Genomic DNA, 21,356 nt, shown 5'->3' with positions numbered 1-21,356 from the left:
CATTAAATCTTTTGAAGTAAATATTTAAATTCTTCAATAAATTAATCTTGTGTAATCTGTATGCATATGGATGTACAATAGAAAGGAACTTGAGAAAATCCTTGTTTCTCAAAAATGATGAAATCACAATGTTAAAGGTTCCAAAGTTTCTCAGCTTCCTTAATCTGTCCCATTGCTAAGCCAGGGTGGAAATACTACATCCAGTAATTCTGGCAGAGTATTTTTCTATACAGATATCAATATTGCTATGGGTTTAAATTTTTAATCACAATACATTTGCCAATATGAAAGGTGAGGTGGCATTAGAAACCCCAGTGCAATATACTACAGAAAGCTTTTAAAACTTTAATTAAAAGTCTTATTTTTAATATAATGCTAACTCAGTGATTGAGCCATTACACTAAGACTCATCTGTATTACTAACTTGTGTGCATATCAAACTAAGTAATTTTTACTTATCACTTCAAAGAAATCTAGCAATCATTATTTCTTCTCTGAGATTATATTCTGATATATAAAACAGAGCCAACTTCTAGCTTACAACGCTTTTGTTAGAATCAAATGAGATGATTTTTTTGAAACATCTGATATTCAGTAGCTGATCAATAAATGTCAGTTCCAGTTCCCCTTTCGTCCTTTATATACCTTGATTCAAGTTAACTGTTAACATCTAACTGAAAAAAACCTAACCAAATCATTGCTTTTTTCAATAATTAAATAGAGTCCCAAAAATAAAACTATACATGTTCTAAATACAGCATATCACTGTTACATGCCCCCAAAAAGGGAAAACTAACCAACATATCATGACTTAATACAAGCTTCTATTAAAACAGTATAGTATTGCTATAGGAAGAGACAAATAGATAAAACAGAGGATCCAGAAACTGAGCCATTCTTAAATGGAACATCAATATATGAGAGAAATTCCATTACAAATCAATGAAGAAAGAACTGAATTATTCAAAAAATGGCTTTCCACATAGAATAAAAATAGAATTACATTTCCTTTTTAGGAAATCATCAAAAATATTCTAGGCTAATAAAAGATCAAATTTATGAAAAGAAAACCTTAAAGCCAATAAGAAGAAAATGTTTTTAAAAACTTTATGATCTTGGGATATAAGAAAATTTCATAAAAAAAGTAAAAGGGATACATTTACATATTGCTATATTTGACTAAATAAAAATGTAAAACTTTCATATGACAAAAGATGGCACCAAGATAATAACTAGCAGTATGTGAAAACCTTTTGCAAAATATAAATCAGTAAGAAAAAGGAAAACAATAAAAAAGAGCAGAAAACAAAAGATAAACGACCAATAAACATATGAAGAGATGCTTCATCTCACTATAATCAGGAAGAATGCCAATTTAAAAAATCATTCAGTTTTGCCAAATATCAAAATGCTTATGTAAAGTTTAAAAATAAAATAAAATTTTAAAAATAAATAAATAAAAAATACAAAATCATTCAAAAGCTTTCAAAGCCTGAAGCTACTGAGTACTGGTGAATACACAGCACAGTGAAAACTCTTGATCAATCCCTAGAGAGTAACAGAGACAGCAATAGCTACTTTGGAGACTCCAGTGTTTATCTAGCAAAATCAAATATACACATTCTCTAAGATTCAGTAATTCTACTTCTTGTACATGGCCACTGTATGTTCAAAGCAGTAAAGTCCGTGACAGCAAAAAACAAACTCGAAGCCATCCAAAGAGTGTGGGGACTGGACTACACAGTGTAGTGAAGTTGTGATACAATACTACACAGCAGTTAAAACAAACAGACATGTATTCAAACACATACATGTATTTGTGTTTGATATGAACTTGGACAGATTACAAAACGTAAGTGAAATTATGATACAGTAATATATCATTTACATAAAGTTTTACAGAACACACAAAACAGTATTTCATATATATATATACACATATCCATGAACAAAATACGTAAGAGTATTAAAACTATACTAAAAACTTACACTTTAAATTCATGGTAGCTGTTGTCTTTGGGAGGTAGGACAGAGATGATGTTAACTTTATATGACTTGTTTTGTTAAAAAACAACATGTTAATAGCTGTCACTTTTGAAAGAGTTTAAGTAGGTACTTGTCATATGGGTCTTGATGCTTCACTCAATTATCTGGATTATAAAAAAACTAATTAAGATCACCAATAAGATGGTAATTCAACTCTCTTTTAATTTAAACTGACAATAAGTAATATGTGTCAGTTCGACTAAGAAAAAAAAGATAAATGGAATAAATTCCAAGTCCTTTAAATTATCCTGATAAACCTTACAAGAAATAGCATAAAATATATCTCAGAAATAAGGTAAAAAGTTTTGATCTTAAACATCTTTCATTTAATCACTAAAATGAATGATCCCTCTTTAATTTTTGTATTTTCAATTTCATAGCTCACTGTCACTAAAAGTTTCATCTAAGCATTGAGGAAAGAAGTAACAAGACCTAAAATAAACCAACTAACCTGTATGAGTTCTTCTATGTCTCTGAAGCTCATCACTCCTTGTGAATCTTTTGCCACAAAACATCCAGTTGCATATAAAAGGTCTTTCTCCAGTATGCCAGCGAAGATGTGCTCGTAGGTGAGAGGTTTTGCCATAAACTTTTCCACATCCTTCAATATGACAGATATGCTGTTTCTTTTTTCCTGGTTCATTACTGCCTCTATCAAAAACAAAAAACAAACATTAATTACACTTCCAAATGTCATGCTTATAATTAAGGAAAAATAAAAGGGAATCAAGGTAATTAAATGATGCTTTCTAAATGGGTTTTTTAAATCACGATGTCACAACTACTGTTAAAAATCAGAAAAATTTCAATTAAAGAAAAAAGGTTGTGGAATAAACTCGAAAGTGCAATGAAAACATGTTAATTTTAGAGAATTCTATGTTCTGCCACGGAATTCCTGTTCATTTCCGAGTAGCTTCCTCCCCTGGGAAAAAATCTTTAAGCTTTTCAAGACATGTGAACATTCTTCTCTAAAACAGCAAGATATGGTAATCCTCATTTAAAAGTGTAGGTTCAGAGTTTCACTTCCAACAAAAACAGCGTGAAGAGCTCCGTGGACCTATTACCCAGTGAAACTAGTGAAAATGATAACAAACAAAGCAAATACTATTTACAATCTCTGGAAATGGCCCTATGAGTATACAACAAATAAAGAAACATTGATTCACAAAAACCAAATAGAATTTGGTAAGAAGAGTGAGAGTCTGTTGTATCTGAACCAATACTCATGCTGTCCCTCCCTCCTCCTTCCACCTGCCTTGACAGAGAAACACTACAGACCGGTGCAATCAACAACACTATTATTCCCTCTGCTCCCACCTTCCAGTTGGTGGGTTATCACCTCAACACAGGCAGGTCATCAGTATTCCTCTATCTACCTGCTGCTGAGGCTAAGTTTCAGGTGAGTGTGGCTAACAGATGAGGAACAACCTTCTTCCATCCAATTTCAATTCCTGAGACACAGGCTGGACCTTGGATAAAGCGCGATGAAAACACTGAAGTCCAGATTACACTAGACCCAGTTCATATGTAGTTCATAAATCAGAGATTCCAAGCCTGGCAAGATATAAAATCTGAGGCTACTACTGATCTCCCTGTTCCCAAGTGCTCATCTCTTGGTGCATGGAATGCATAGGGAGAAATGTGCCACTGTCCCACTACCGTAGTTCAACAACCATGACACAGATTTTGGCCAGAAGGAGAGCCTACCATAAAACATCAGGCTCCAAATCTCTTCCCAAGAAACTGATTTCATTTACAACTGAGTGTGGAAAGGTCTAAAGATGCTCTTAAAAACAGAATAGACAGGGAGGAAACTAATAGGCATGTTGGTGAAGTAAGCTAAACTGCAGACTGTTATGCTGCCAGAAAAAACTGAGGAATAGAGGTAGCTGGAAGAAGCCCTACAGGATCAAAATAAATTTCAGATACAGACCTAATGCTTGCCCTTTTAAACTTTGACTGGATCAGTCTGTGTAGCAATATATGCTTCAGGGCATTATTAAAAACAACAATCAGTGGAGCTGAACAGCTGGGTGCGGTCAGAGAAGGAGACACCCCAAAAGACCCATACCCAAACCGCTGTCATTCCAGGGTAACTAAGGAACAAGATGATTCATATTTTGCGGGGGGGAGTGTTTCACAAGAATAATTCAGCTAGTCACTAATGCTAAGTTGCTTCGGTAGTGTCCGACTCTGTGTGACCCTATAGACGGCAGCCCACCAGGCTCCCCCATCCCTGGGATTCTCCAGGCAAGAATACTGGAGTGGGTTGCCATTTCCTTCTCCAATGCATGAAAGAGAAAAGTGAAAGTGAAGTCGCTCAGTCGTGTCCGACTCTTAGCGACCCCATGGACTGCAGCCCACCAGGCTCCTCTGTCCATGGATTTTCAGGCAAGAGTACTGGAGTGGGGTGCCACTGCCTTCTCCGAGTCACTAAAGAAACAACCAAACAACAATAACAAGCCAGGGGCAGGAGGAGGACAGAGGGCAGTACTAAAAGTTGCTACAATATATTATTTCAACTTTAAGTTTCCAACAAAAATTATGAGACTCCAAAAGTCACAAAGAAAGAAAACATGACCTTTACATGAGCAAAAAAGCAGGCAAGAGAAAGTGCCTGTGAGAGACACCAAATTTAATAAGACTTTGAAGTAGCCATTATGAGTATGTTCAAAGAAGTAAAGAATATTACGATTAAAGCAGAAAAGCAAGGTATAATGACAATTTCACATCAAACAGAGAATATCAATAAAGAGCTAGAAACTATTTTTTAAAGAACCAATGAGAAATTCTTGAGATAAAAGGTAAAACTGAAATGAAAAATTCACAAGAGGGACTCAAGAGAAGGAAGAAATAGTGAAACTGAAGGCAGTTCATAGGGATTATGTAATCAATCTGAAAAACAGACAAGAGACAGAACAAAGAATAAACAATGTCAGAGAAATGAGAGACACCAACATATGAATGACAAATATGTCATTTTTTTTGAGGAGAGAAGAGGAGAAAGTGGAATAGGTGATGAAGCAGAAAAAATATTAAAAGAGATAACAGCTGAAAACTTATGAAAAACATTAATCTATACTTTCAGAACAGAGAAGGCAACGGCACCCCACTCCAGTACTCTTGCCTGGAAAATCCCATGGACGGAGGAGCCTGGTAGGCTGCAGTCCATGGGGTCCCTCAGAGTCGGACACGACTGAGCGACTTCTCTTTCACTTTTCACTTTCATGCACTGGAGAAGAAAATGGCAACCCACTCCAGTGTTCTTGCCTGGAGAATCCCAGGGATGGGGAGGCTGGTGGGCTGCTGTCTCTGGGGTCGCACAGAGTTGGACACGACTGAAGCGACTTAGCAGCAGCAGCGTACTTTCAGGAAGCTCAACAAACTGCAGGTAGGATAAAGGTAGAGATCCACAAATAGACATTGTACACTAAAAGCATTGAAACCTGAAGACAAGGACAAAATCTTGAACAGCAAGAAAGATTAAATGCTGGCTTCTCAGCAGAAACAATGGAAGTCAGAAGGTAGTGAGAAAACATTGTCAAAGTACAAAAAACAAACACACACATAAAACCAGAAAGCCTCAAACTAGAATTCTATATCCAGCAAAGTTACCTTTCAAAAATGAAGGTGAAATAAAGATATTCCCAAACAAACCAAAAACTAAGAGAATTTGTTACCAACAGACTTGCTTTGCAAGAAATATTAAAAGTTCCTTAAGCTGAAAGCAAGTGAAACCAACAAATAATTCAAATATATATAAAGAAACAAAAGTGCTCTAGCAAAGGTAATTATGTAATTATAAAGGACAGTGTAAGTGTATATTTCTTCTCACTTGATTTAAAAAGCAATTTTATAAATAAACAGTATGTATAAAATGTATTGTCAAGCCTATAGAGAAACACAACATATGCAACACAGTTGCCAAACACAGCACAAAGGAGGTGGGCAGGAGCAAAGCCATATTGAGCTATAAGGAAATGACCTCAAATTCAAGGGAATAAATAAAGAGAACCAGAAATGATAAAGTTAACATAGCAAAAGCAATATATACATGCTCATTTTCCTCGACTTCTTTAAAAGATAAATTTATATAAATCAATAATTATAACAATGTATTGTGGGGTATGTAACACTTGCAATATCTATGTATAATAAAAATACCACAAAGAGAAGCACAGATCTACATAGGGGGAAAATTTCTATAACTCACTGGAATTAAGTTACTATAAATCTTAAAACTGACTATGATAAATTAAGCTATACATGGTAAGGCCTACAGCAACCATTAAATAAATATGTAAGGACAGTGAAAAAAATCATTAATGAAATTAAAATGCTGTATTACAAATTAAGATGATATATTATTAATTTAATTCAAAAGAAAGCAGTAAAGGAGGGATAAAGGACATGAGACAGAAAACAAAATGTAAAATGGCAGGCATAAATTTATTATATCAATAACATAAAATGTGAATGGATTATATATATATTCATCAAAAGGTAGGTTCTGTCAGATTACATTTAAAACAATACAAGAGCCATTATGCAATGTCTCTAGCTGACACACTTTACATTTAAAGATACAAAAATACAAAGAAATTGAAAGTAAAAAGGTGGAAAAGGTCTCATGCAAACAACTACCACAAGAAAGCTGGAGTGACTATACTAATATCAGACAAAGTTATCTTTAAAACAAAAGACGCTATTAGAAATAGAGAAATTTGTTAAGGATAAATGAGTTAATCCACTAGGAAGGTATAATAATTATAAACATCAGATCAGATCAGTCGCTCAGTCGTGTCTGACTCTTTGCGACCCCATGAATCGCAGCACGCCAGGCCTCCCTGTCCATCACCAACTCCCGGAGTTCACCCAGACTCACGTCCATCGAGTCAGTGATGCCATCCAGCCATCTCATCCTCTGTCGTCCCCTTCTCCTCCTGCCCCCAATCCCTCCCAGCATCAGAGTCTTTTCCAATGAGTCAACTTTTCGCATGAGGTGGCCTAAGTACTGGAGTTTCAGCTTTAGCATCATTCCTTCCAAAGAAATCCCAGGGCTGATCTCCTTCAGAATGGACTGGTTGGATCTCCTTGCAGTCCCAGGGACTCTCAAGAGTCTTCTCCAACACCACAGTTCAAAAGCATCAATTCTTTGGCGTTCAGCCTTCTTCACAGTCCAACTCTCACATCCATACATGACCACAGGAAAAACCATAGCCTTGACCAGACGGACCTTTGTTGGCAAAGTAATGTCTCTGCTTCTCAATATGCTATCTAGGTTGGTCATAACTTTCCTCCCAAGGAGTAAGCGTCTTTTAATTTCATGGCTGCAGTCACCATCTGTAGTGATTTTGGAGCCCAGAAAAATAAAGTTTGACACTGTTTCCACTGTTTCCCTATCTATTATAAACATACATTCACTTAAACAATAGAAACAAGAGAGGGCCAAAAGAGAAGTAAAAATTGACAGAAAATGAAAGGAGAAACAGATAATTCAATGCTAGTAATTGCAAGTTTCAATTATCTTCAATATTTCCACAAAACAACTAGGAAGAAAATCAGTAAGGAAGTAAAAGACCTGAATAACACTATAAATGAATTAGACCTAACAGACATCCAGAGAACACTTCATCCAATAAGAGCACTCTTCTCAAGTGCACATGGATACTCTTCATGATAGATCAGATGCTACAATGTGAAACAAATTTCAATAAATTTAAAAAGACAGAAATAACAAAATTTTCTGACCACAATGAACTGAAACAAGAAATCACTATATAGGAGTAAACTGGGAAATTCATAAATACCTGGAAATTAAACAGTATACTCCTAAATAATCAGTGGGTCAAAGAAGAAATCAAAAGACACTGAGATGAAGGAAAACAAAAACACAACATACCAAAACTTAGACCATACACATAAACTGATGCTCAGAGGGAAACTTATAGCTGTAAATACCTATATTTAAAAAGATCTTACCTCAAACATGTCAGAATGGCTATCATCCAAAAGACAATAACAAATAACAAAAGTGGAGAAAAGGGAGCCTTCATGCACTGTTGTTGGGAATGTAAATTTGTATAGCTGCGATGGAAAACAGTGTGGATACTCCTCAAAAACTTAAAAATAGAATGACCCTAAGCCCCGGAATGCCACTCCTAGGTATTTAACCAAAGAGAATGAAACACTAATTAGAAAAGATACAAACACCCTGTGTTAACTGTATCCTTATTCACAGTAGCCAAAATACAGAAGCCACCAAAACGCCCATCAATAAATGAGTGGATAAAAAAAATATACATATATATATGAATGTGTGTATACACACACACACAATATAGTATTACTCAGTCATCAAAAGGAATGGAATCTTGCCATTTGTGACAATGCGGATGGACCTCCAATGAAACAAGTCAGAAAAAGACAAATACTGAATGCTTTTACTTATATGTGGAATCAAAAAAAGTAAACAAATTAACAAACATAACGAAATAGAAACATAGTTATAGAGAACAAAGGGGTGGCTGCCAGAGTGGGAGAGGGGAAAATAAGGCAAGGGAAACTGAGAGGCACAAGCTTCCAGTTAAAAAAGTAAATGAGTCAAGGGGATGAAATATTCAATGTGAGGAATATGGTCAATAGCTATGCAATAATTTTGTACAGTGATATATCATAGAATTGTGATTACTGTGAAACGTACAGAAACTGTTCAGTTGCTAAGCCTTGTCTGGCTCTCTGCAACCCTATGGACTGTGCACACCAGGCTTCCCTGTCCTTCACCATTACCCGGAATTTACTCAAACTCATGTCCACTCAATCAGTGATGTCATCCAACCATCTCCTCCTCTGTCACCCTCTTCTCTTCCTACCCTCAATTTTTCCCAGCATCAGGGTCTTTTCCAGTGAGTCAGCTCTTCACATCAGGTGGACAAAGTACTGGTGCACCAGCATCAATCCTTTCAATGAATATTCAGGGTTGATTAACTTTAGGATTGAATGGTCTAATCTCCTTGCAGTCCAAGGCACAACCACATTTAGAAAGCATCAATTCTTCGGCACTCAGACTTCTTTATGGTCCAACTCTCGTATCCAAACATGACTACAGGAAAAACCATAGCTTTGACTATACAGACCTTGATTCACTATATCGTAAAACAGGAACTAACAAACTCACAGAAAAAAAGAGACCAAATTTGTGGTTACCAGAGGATGGGGAAATGGATCAAAGCAGTCAGAAGGTATAAACTTCCAGTTCTAAGATAACTGAGTACTAGGGATGTAATACATGATAAATATAATTAACACTGCTACATGTTATATATGAAAATTGTTAAGACAGTAAATCCTAAGAATCCTCATTGCAAGGAAATTTTTCTTCCTATTTAATTTTACAGCTATACAAGATGATGTTCACTCAACTTATGATAACCTTTTCATGACATATTAAGTCATATTATTATGCTGTACACTTTACATTTATACAGTGCTGTATGTCAATTATATCTCAGCAAAACTGGAAGGAAAAAAGATCATAAATAACCTAACTTTTCACCTTAAGACAATGAAAACAGAGCAAATTAAATCTAAAATAAAGCAAGCAGAAGAAAGAAAATAATAAAAGAAAGAAAATAATAAAAGAGCAGAAACTAATGAATTAGAGAATACAAAAACAGTAAGCAAAGAGAAAACGAATGGAACCAAAAGCTAATTCTTTGAAAAGGTCAACTAAACTTACAGCTGTTAAGGAGATTAACAAAGAAAAATAAAAAAGAGAAGACTCAAATTACTAGAATCAGAAATGAAAAAGGGAACATCACTACCAACCTCACAGAAATAAAAATGATTATATGGGGATACCAAGAACAAGTGTATGCCAATTACTTAAAAACTATCAGATGAACAAATTCTTAGAAATATAAAAAGTACCAAAGCTGACTCAAGAACAAGATACAATTCAAAACAAGTAAACAGGATGAATTAGCAGTCAAAAAAGTATTCACAAGAAAAGCCCAGGATCAGTGAGCTTCACAGGTTCATAAACACTTTTAAAAATTAATACCAGTTCTTCACACTCTTTCAAACAAAATCAAACTGGAGAGAAGACTTCCCAATGAATATTCTTCCCAGTGAATATCCTTCCAATGAATATCTGGGGCTGACTTCATGTCAATCCCCAAGGAAATCAACTCTGAATATTCAATGGGAGGACTGATGCTGAAGCTCCAAAACTTTGGCCATCGGATGCAAAAAGCTGACTTTTGAAAAGACCCTGATACTGGGACAGACTGAAGGCAAAAAGAAGGTGGCAGCAGAGGACGATCTCTGTTGAGATACTATCACGGGCTCAATGGACATGAATTTGAGCAAACTCCAGGAGATGTGAAGGACAGAGGAGTCTGGCATGCTGCAGTTCACAGGGTTGCAAAGAGTCAGACATGACTTAGTGACTGAACATCACCACAAACTCTTTAAAAAATTAAAACTGGACAAGAAAACTTCCCAACTCATTTCAAGAAGCCAATAATACCCTTGCCAAAACCAAAGACAATATAAAGTGAAGTTGCTCAGTCGAGTCCGACTCTTTGCGACCCCATGGATTGTAGCCTATCAGGCTCCTCTGTCCATGGGATTTTCCAGGCAAGATAAGAAAACCACAAACTGATATCACTCATGGACACAGATGTAAAAATCCCCAACAAAATAGTGAAAAACCAAATCCAGGAACATATAACAGAATTACATAGCATGACCAAGTTGTATTTATCCTGTAAATGCAAAAGTACTTTAACATCTGACAATCAGTTAATGTCATATAATATACTGATATAATAAAAAAACAAAACTACATGATCATCTCAACAGATGAAGAAAAGCATCTGACACAATCAAAAATGCTTTCATACTGGGTGAGCTGGAAGACTCATATGCCCAAATGTTAAAAGTTACCACAAAGCCAAAGTCATCAACACAGTGTGGTATTGGTATAGAGACAGACATACAGCTCACTGAAATAGAACTGAGAGTCTAGAAATAAATCTACATGTCTATGATCAACTGATTTTTGACAAGGGTGCCAAAACTATTCAATGAATGGGGAAGGAATAGTTTTTTAACAGATGGTGTTGGATGAACCCTTACCTAACATCATTTACAAAAATTAACCTCCAAATGGACAAAAGACCTAAATGTAACAACAAAAACTATAAAACTCTTCTAGGAAAACATCAGATTTGAGACAACAGATACGGCAATGGATTCTTAGATATGACACCAAAAGCAGAAGCATCCAAAAACAAGACTGGACTCCACAATTAAACACTTTTCTGCTTCAAAAGATACTAAAAAAGAAAGTGAAAAGACAACTCACAAACTGAAAAAAAAATTATTTCAAATCATATCTCTGATAAAGAACCTGTATCAAGAATATATAAAGAACTACTCATATTATAATTCAATAATAAAAACACAAATAATTAAAATGAGCATGAGATCTTAATAGATAATTCTCTGAAGAAGACACACAGATGGCCAAGAGTACACACACAAAAGCATATGCTACATTATTTGTCATCATGGAAATGCAAATCAAAAACAAAAACTTGTATAAGTATTTGTGTGTGTGCATGCTTAGTTGCTAAGTTGTGTCTGATTCTTTGTGGCCCCAATGACTGTAGCCAGCCAGGCTTCTCTGTCCAGGGGATTTTCCAGGCAAGAATACTGGAGTGGGATGCCATTTCATAACTCCAGGGGATCTTCCTGATCCAGGATTCAAACCTGTGTCTCCTGTACTTCAGGCAGATTCTTTACAGCTGCTGAGCCATTGAGGAAGCCCATACATAACATATATATGTAAGAATATTTATAGCAGCATAATAGCCAACAGATGGAAAAATTCCAAATGTCCACCAACTGATGAATGGATAAGTAAAATCCTGTATTATCTATAAAATGGAATATTATTTTGTTCAGTAAAAAGAATGAAATACTGACATATGCAATAGTACAGATAAACTTTGAAAACACACAAAGTGGATGAAATTAGTCACAAAAACCACATATTATGTGCTTCCCTTTATATAAATGTCTAGAACAGGCAAAACTGTAGACAGAAATTAGTTCAGTGGTTGCCTTGAGCTGGGAGGGATGAGGGAGTGATGGCTAAAAAATACAGAATTTGTTTTCAGGGGAATAAAACTGTTCTAAAATTGTGGTGATGGATGTACAACTCGGTGAATACATTAAAAACCACTGAAATGTACAGCTTAAATGAGTGAATCGTATGGCATGTAAGTTTTATATCAATATAGTTGTTTTAAAATTTTACAAAATAAATGAAAAAAGAAAACCATTAAGAGAAAGTATAAGATACATGGTAAAGAACCACCGAAATCCCATTCCTAGACTAGCTCTATTCAATTCCTTTCATAACAATATTATATCTCAACTCTTGGGTTACAAAGCTAGTGATGTTCCAACAGTCAAAGCTCTCAGCCAATGGCTTGGTTTTAATGAACATCCTATGTGCCTTCATTACATCTAACTGTTCATTACATGTTAATTATTATTATACTAGCCTGCACAGAGTTGGGTGGTGGCAACAGAGCATTTACCTTCCTTCTCCTTCCCTACAATTAGGACAGGAACAGGCAACTCTTCGAAGCCTCTTGCCAGGCTGCACTTCTTGATCAGAAGCCTGCTGGCCTTGCTGCAAATGCACTTGTGTGAGTTGGTCAGGACTAACAGCACCTATCGTTGCATTAGCAATTCCTCCAACTGCTACAGTTACAGGAGCTATGGTAGCTTGTTGGACTTTCACTCCATCTTGTCCTTGCTGCTGACCTAAAAATGAGAGGGGGAAAAAGAGTATTACAATGTTTTATATTCCTAAAAAAAGGATTAAAAAGACTTCCATATGGACACTTAAAAACTAGGATATTTATTTTAACAGATAATCTGTGTAAAGTACAAAAGCAAAAGTGTTAATGATTTATACTATGTTGATCCCCCTAAAATATAATATTCTAACCTTAGCAGCTCAGGCTGCCTCCATATCTGGTTGATGGGACCATACATAAATCATTAAATCCTCTTGGGGCTTAATTTCTCCATCTATAAAATGAAGACTAATGATCCTTGCAACTTACCTACCTCACAGAACTGTTGTGAGGATCTGGAAGACACTATTTAAGATCCTTGGATGAAAGATATTACATAAATAGAAAGTATTATTATTACCATTTTCACAGTCAGCAACATACCTTATTCACTCCATGAAATCACAAGAGTAAAAAGTAACTGAACAAAGGATTTAGTTTTATGGACATTTCTCATTCCTAAATACTTTAAATTAGGCAAACAATTCTTTATTGATGAGTCTTTTATTTTATTAAGTAGTTATTAACTAAATGCAAAACCATGCATGATTATTAGATTCTGTCACTAAAACCACAGAACAGACGTTTTTCTCTGGTGCTCAAACAAATTGAGCTCATTCCCTTCTTAGGGCCTTTGCACACTCTCCAGTCTGGGCCAAGATGCCTCTGCACCCAGATCTTTGCACAACTGACTCCTTAGTAACAGTCTGATCATAGTTCAAATCTCTCCTCTTTAGAAAATGCCCTTCCTGACCACAACATCTAAAATAGTTTCCCCTCAGTCTGTTTCATCATCAAGTTTTGTCTTATTTAAATTATTGTGTCTTTTATTATTTTTTCTGTCTTCACCTCACTCCTGGATGTCACAGGTCACAGGAACAGAAATCCTGTCTGTTATGTTCACTGTTGCATCCTCAGATGTAGAACAGAGCCCAGCACACAGCAGCCACTCAACTGTAGTTGTTGTTCAGTCCCCCAGTTGTGTCCGACTCTTTATGACCCCATGGACTGCAGCACGCCAGGCCTCTCTGTCCCTGACCGTCTCCCCGAGTTTGCCCAGGTTCCTGTCTATTCCATCAGTGATGCCATCCAGCCATCTCATCCTGTCCTCCCCTTCTACTGCCCTCAATCTTTCCCAGCATCAGGGACTTTTCCAATGAGTCAGCTATTTGCATCAGATGACCAAAATACTAGTCAATTTAACATAAGCCACTCAATAACATAAGCTTAACGAAAAAGAGTTTAAAAGAAGAAAACATTTTAATGCCATTGTGATCATATCACTTCCATGCTCAATAAAACTTTCATTTATTCCCCACTGACCAAAGTCTGCCATTCAAAGGACTCTACCACAGGGACTTGGCTCCTGACTCACTAATTTCCTCCTAATGGCCAAATCCAAAGTGCATCATCTCAATGCACGTAAGACTGCACTGCTGCACATTACACCACTGACCACGCCGTCCTTAAAACTTGGCTGTTGGAGCTAAGTCCCTACATCCTCAGAAGCTTGTCCTCTTTGTTAGCTCTCCCTATCAGCACTTAAACCTAAACTGACATCACATTCTTATCAGATTTACCTATACTCCTTTATTCCTCATTGCCCATTCTCTTCTTAAACTACTGAAATTAGGTGTCTGACCCATTGCTCTACTAAAATGATGACAGAACAAACAATTTCACTGACGGTAAACCCCAAAATACTCTTCCCTTTGTTCTTATTTCACCACTGGAGCACCTGCAGCTGCTAATCCCACCCTCTTTTTGAAATGCTCTCCTCGTGCTTCTCTGATTCTACTCACCACTGGTGTTCCTCCGACTTCTCTAACCATTTCCACGTAATTCCGACTTCTCATTCTAACTTGCTCCTCTCGTTACTTACCCACTTTCATAACTTTTACTACTATCTACAAGCTGATGTCTCCCAAAACTGTACGTTTATGCTCAAATACCTCTCATGAGTATCATAATCTTCTTGTTATCTGCCAGGGAACATTTCCACCCAGATTTTTCAGAGGCAATCTTTCTAGGAATGAGACAGATTATCCCGCAAAAATGGTGGTCCAATCTACCATTTTCTCTTGCTTATTACAATAGCTTCCTAATTTCTCTCCTTACCACCACTGTCGTCTATAAGTGCATTCTTAACACAGTTTCCAGAAGAACCATTCATTGTAATAGGAATACTCTGTAATAGTCAAAAAGAATGAAAAAAATCTTTATGTACTAACCCAAATAAACCTCTAAAATATATAGCTGAATTAAAGGAAGTTACTTGATTTTTACATTCAGTTCAGTTGCTCAGTTGTATCCGACTCTTTATTTCCTACACTGATTTTTACACTCACAAATAAATTGGAAAAAGTCTGAAAGGATATATAACAAATTGATTAAGAGTGCTTACTTCTAAAAGGGCATCTAAGATTGGAGTGTAGTTAGCAGGAGTGCTGGTGTTACTTAAACTAGGTGCACTTTTTTTTAAACAAAGAAAATGTTTCCATATATTTCTAACATATTAAAGACTAATTTTAAAAGGAAAAATCCTGCTAGCAATTAACAGACCCAATCTGGAACTTCATTATTGCTTTAATCTGCATTTATTTGATTCCCAATAGAACTGAACATGTTTTTCAAATACATATTGGCCATTTGAATATCCTTTCTGAATTGGGTGTTCCTATCCTTTGCCATTTATCTACTATGGCTTAGTTTTTTTCTTTTGTGTAGCTCCTTAATAAAGGAGGCTTTGTTTTGCTTAAAATATTTTCTATGATGTATAAAATTTAACCACACACATTAAAAACAAAGGACATAAGGCTTGGTCAAGCCTTGTGAAGTCAGCTATAAATGACACTTTAAAAATCACTGATGCCTTCACAACATTTAAACACAATGGGAACACAAGGGGGAATGTAGAAATGATAAAAGATGAGGTACAACCTTATTGCCCATTTCTTTGGACTGTACTGATTTGATTCTTTTAGTATTTCATACCACCCCTTCAAGGGAAAGAGGGCAGATAATATTTTTGTTTTATAAATGAGAATATAATCTAACTGGTCCGTATTTCTCCTTATGGGAAAAATAATTTGTCAACTTTTGTTTTTTTTTTACAGTGAGTGATAGGTAACATTACTGTGTAGGTAAAATAGACCTATATTTTTGAAAAATAAAAGAAGTCCCAATTATCTGTAAAAAAAATTAACACAACTACCAATACACTGAAAATGATCTATTTAATAGCAGTCAATAATTTAATAATAATGAAGCAGGTTCAAAATACTATTTTAAATACATGTGTCTCATAACTATGTTTTTACATATAGTCTAGGATATAAGATTAGCTACTAGAATTAATCAGGAAAAATAAAAATTGTTGACTTCTGTACTATAAAGCTTGCTGTGGAGGGCTAGATGGACTTCTTACTGTTCTGAATAACTTCAAAAAGGTTTCTTAAATCAGCCTATTTTGGCTTATTTTCTCTACAAATTAAACTTACAGTCCATCTAAACAAAAGCCTCTGAAGGAAAGAAGGTATGTCTCCTTACATTGATGCAAATAATTTTCAGCAACTACACTCTGAAACAGGGTTTATAATAATAAAACAGACAAGGCTGTGCATTCCCAAACATAAAAAGATAACCAGGTATGTCTATGGTTGAGGAGGTGGGGTAGAGACGGAGAAAGAAATGGGAAGTGACTGCTATTGTGTCAGGGTTTCTTTATGAGGTTGTGAAAATGTCTAAAATTATATCACGGTGATGGATGTAGTTCTTTGAATACACATACTAAAAGCCACTGAATGTAAACTTTAGATGGCTGTACTATAGGATATATGAATCAAACATCAATAAAGCTGTTAAAAAATTAAAAATTCTAATATTGTTAGTTATAAGTCTCTTTAAACTAGTTGATTCTCACTTGGGGGTATTTTTATCTTACAGGGGATATTTGGTAACGTCAAAAGATATTTTTAGATATCTCTCCCATCAGGAAGCTTCAACATGCCTCTTATCCTTATCCATCAGAAGGCAGAATGAAAACCACAATCACAGAAAACTAACTAAACTGATCACAGCCTTGTCTAACTCAATAAAACTATAAGCCATGCCATGTAGGTCCACCCAAGACAGATGGGTCATGGTGGAGAGTTCTGACAAAACGTGGTCCACTGAAGAAGGGAATGGCAAACCACTTCAGTATTCTTGCCTTGCAAACCCCATGAACAGTATGAAAAGGCAAAAAGATATGACACTGAAAGATGAAGGTTGGAAGGTGCCCACTATGCTATTGGAGAAGAGTGGAAAAATAATTCCAGAAAGAATGAAGAGACGGAGCCAAAGTGAAAATAACACCCAGTTGTAGATGTGATTGATGATGGAAGTTAAGTCCAGTGTGGTAAAGACAATATTGCTTAGGAACCTGGAGTGTTACATCCATGAATCAAGGTAAATTGGAAGTGGTCAAACAGGAGATGGCAAGAAAGAACATCAACATTCTAGGCATCAGTAAACTAAAATGGACTGGAATGGGCGAATTTAACTCAGATGACCATTATATCTACTACTGTAGGCAAGGATCCCTTAGAAGAAATGGAGTAGTCCTCACAGTCAATAAGAGTTCAAAATGCAGTAATTGGGTGGAATCTCAAAAATAACAGAATAATCTCTGTTGGTTTCCAACAGTATCACAGTAATCCAAGTCTATGCCCCAACCACTAATGCCAAAGAGGCTGAAGTGGTTGAAGGGTTCTATGATGACCTATAAGACCTTATAGAACACCAAAAAAAGGTCCTTTTCATCATAGGGGACTGGAATGCAAAAGCAGGAAGTCAAGAGATACCTGGAGTAATAGGCATATTTGGCCTTGGAGTACGAAATGAAGCAGGGCAAAGGCTAACAGAGTTTTGCCAAGAGCAAAAAAAGTTACGACCAACCTAGACAGCATATTAAAAAGCAGAGACATCGATCTGTCAACAAAGGTCTGTCTCGTCAAGGCTATGGTTTTTCCAGTGGTCATGTATGGATGTGAGAGTTGGACTATAAAGAAAGCTGAGCACCAAAGAATTGATGCTTTTGAACTGTGGTGTTGGAGAAGACTCTTGAGAGCCCCTTGGACTGCAAGGAGATCCAACCAGACCATCCTAAAGGAGATCAGTCCTGGGTGTTCACTGGAAGGACTGATGTTGAAGCTGAAACTCCAATACTTTGAACACCTGATGCGAAGAGCTGACTCATCTGAAAAGACCCTGATGCTGGGAAAGCTTGAGGGCAGGAGGAGAAGGGGAGAACAGAGGATGAGATGGCTGGACGGCATCACTGACTCATGGACATGGGTTTGGGTAAACTCTGGGAGTTGGTGATGGACAGGGAGGCCTGGCGTGCTGCAGTTCATGGGGTTGCAAAGAGTCGGACACAACTGAGCAACTAAACTGAACTGACACCAGGAGAAGAAGATTAAGAGTATTCTAGTAACTGGAAAGATTTATCTCTTAGCGTATACTTGAAACCAAAACAAAACAGTATTTGAGTTTATAAGTCAGTCTCCTGTGTATCCTAAGTTTACACATCAATTTCTCTAGAATCAGAACCTGAAAACCCTCCTGAAATTGCAAAGCTATAAGCTAGGTCATAGATATATTTTTCTATCAAAGAACACTTTAGGAAGTCCTACCCTAAAAGAGGAAAACTACTAAACCATCTTAAATAATTATATATACATACTTCAGTAATTCATTAATAATAAATACATTTGTCTTTAACTGTTAGTTATTTCTATGTATCCTGTCCCTTATCTAGACTAACAGGACCACTCTTTCAACTCCTTGTCTGTATAAGGAAACGTTTATGCTGTAGAAACCTTTCCCAGTAAGCAAGCAACTGACCCCAGAAGGAACTGAGTATTTTCTTTAAACAGAATCTATTTCTTTAAGAAAAATTCTCATTTTCCCTCATTCCACTCATTCTGTATTGAACCATACTAATTTAAGAGGGTGGTGGAAAAAGTCAAAGGAAAACTGGACTACTTCTATATGGAATGTTAATAGTTTTTAAAGATGTAAAACTTTTTTCAGTTCTTCAGAGGTAACAGAGTCACTACAGGTAGGCCTGAACTGATAGGATCTCTATCACTAACTTTATCCCACATTAGGCTCTCACCTCCTGAAAACAAAACGTTTTAGTCTTAATAACTTGAAAAACCTGCAATTGGAAACCTTTGAGGATGGGAAAAAGAATGCACAATCAAATCTGAGTTTCGGGAAAACTCTGGAATGTCAAGTATGTGACAGAGAAGCTAGAGGCAGAGAAGCCAGTTAAGAAGAACCTATTTTACCTTCTAGATGATGAGGTCCTGAAAATGAACAGAACATAGAAAGAACTCAATATAAGAAAAATAATTATAAAATATAAAAACTTATAGATATACAAAATATAAAGTATTAAAAAAATAGTAACAAAAAATGGTTGCTATCACTTAGTGAAAACTCTCCTGTGCTCTAAAGTGTTAGTCGCTCAGTTGTGTCCGACTCTTTGCAACCCCATGGACTGTATCCTGCCAGACTCCTCCATCCATGGGATTTTCCAGGCAAGAATATTGGAGTGGGCTGCCATTTCCTTCTCCAAGGGATCTTCCCAAGCCAGGGATCGAACCCAGGTCTCCCACATTGCAGGCAGACTCTTTACCAACTGAGCCACTAGGGAAGCCTAAGCACTGTGCTCTCTCTAAGTGCTGTGCAAACCACTTTATATTTATTATCTCATTAAAATAACATGATTATTACCATTTTACAGATGTGGACATCATACCCAGAAAAACACTTGAGTGGCATCTAGGTGGTAAAACCAAAATGTGAATCAAAGTCTGTCTAATTCCAAAGTTCAGGCATAAAGCTACAAACCTTAGTGATTTTAGCCAGACTACATCACTACAAACTCTGGCTAAGATCAGGTCAGTCCTTAAGAATCCTGGTCTGGGTCACAAATAAGAGAATGAGCCCATCAACTGAGATAAAGGAATCAAGGAGGGAAGCAGGTCAGGAAAGTAAAATCAGTTCTATGCTCAAAGTATCTCCTACAAGCAGAACCTCAGCTCCAACTCTATCATCAATCAGAACTGCTTTCCAAGTCAAGTTCCATATGCCTCTTCTCTCATCAATTAACCTGCCGTTTTCACTCCCCAAATTGTGAACTTCATCCTCATCTTCACCTTGTTTTCTAGTAATCTGACTGGAAACACACTGGAAAATTCAGCAACCTCTTCTGGCTTCATTTGGCATCCTTTGCCAATTATCTCTTGCTTCTTCGAACTTGTCATGTCTGTTGGTAATTCCCGTCAGAAATACCTCTGAAAACAATCTGGTGTTTTCTACTGCCTCAGAAATCATCTTCTCTTCTCTCTCTCCAGGCTTTTCCTCTCCACTAGTTCTATATTTCTAGTGAACCAATCTCCTTGAAATCAGATTAGTCTTCTCCCATCCAAGTCCATACTGTGCAACCTGAAATGTGTATTTGACCACGATATTCTTCTTAAGGTCCCCTGAAAGCTCCTCCAAGCTTTTAAATGCTGTATCATGACAAGGGAAGAATCTCCATGTCCTGGAATTTGCCACCATGACTCCTGCACATAAACTCTTGGTATGAACACATGAAAAACCACCTGTGATTTCCTGATCACATCATGCTATTACATGACTCTGACCTTTTGCCTGGAATATCCTTTCTTTGCTAACCTGGCTAATTTTTTGTCATCCTATATCACTTCCTTGAGAAACATTTCTTGCAAATTCTCTCGTTGGATTATACAGTACATTATCTGCAGGGGATGCTCCACAATAAGAAAAGATACTGCAAGGAGGAGCCCAAGCACTGCAACAAAGAGTAGCCCCTGCTCACCGCAATTAAAAGCATGAGCAGCAATGAAGACCGAGCACGGCCAAAATAAAAAAGTTTTAAAACTTTCAAACACAAAATCCAATGAACTTATATCAACACTCACTCTCCAAGTCATCTTTTCAATATTCAACATTCTGAGATTCCTCTTAGTTGCTGACATACAATCTTGTCCTCTTCCTATCTCCCTGACTGATCTCACTTCTCGACTCAACTTTCTTCTTTGTCCCCAGAAGACTGAGTGTAACCCTAAGGCTAGTTCTCATTCTACTGCACTTCAAACTCAAAACTGTTTCCCTCATCAATCTCACATACTGCCATAACTTCAACTACCATCTCTATGTGGAAGACTCTCCTCAAATTCAGAATGACAACTATGATCCCTCTTCTCAGATCCAACCTCCAAATATAAACTGGACATCTCCAACGGAATACTGTACTTTTAACAACCTTAACAATTAACAAAACTCAAGTTCATCACTTTGTTTTTCTCAACGTCACTTTCTTTTAATGGTACAATCATTTTCATGGTCACCTGGGCT

At 36.5% G+C, this 21,356-nt stretch overlaps 1 protein-coding gene across 2 annotated transcripts in view; it reads right to left on the bottom strand.

The window, feature by feature from the left end:
- The window catches only part of SP4 (Sp4 transcription factor), an 82,212-nt gene that overhangs the window by 26,480 nt on the left and 34,376 nt on the right, over window positions 1–21,356 (bottom strand). For both annotated transcript variants that reach the window (XM_024991010.2, XM_024991011.2), the window contains exons 4-5: window positions 12,660–12,888; window positions 2,498–2,697 (exon numbers count right to left, since the gene is read on the bottom strand). In XM_024991010.2, the coding sequence (XP_024846778.1) occupies window positions 2,498–2,697; window positions 12,660–12,888 (429 nt within the window). The remainder of the gene's footprint in view (window positions 1–2,497; window positions 2,698–12,659; window positions 12,889–21,356) is intronic.

The sequence above is a fragment of the Bos taurus genome, chromosome 4, assembly GCF_002263795.3.
Source record: "Bos taurus isolate L1 Dominette 01449 registration number 42190680 breed Hereford chromosome 4, ARS-UCD2.0, whole genome shotgun sequence".
NCBI lineage: Eukaryota > Metazoa > Chordata > Mammalia > Artiodactyla > Bovidae > Bos > Bos taurus.
This window is presented reverse-complemented; position numbering and strand designations above follow the sequence as displayed.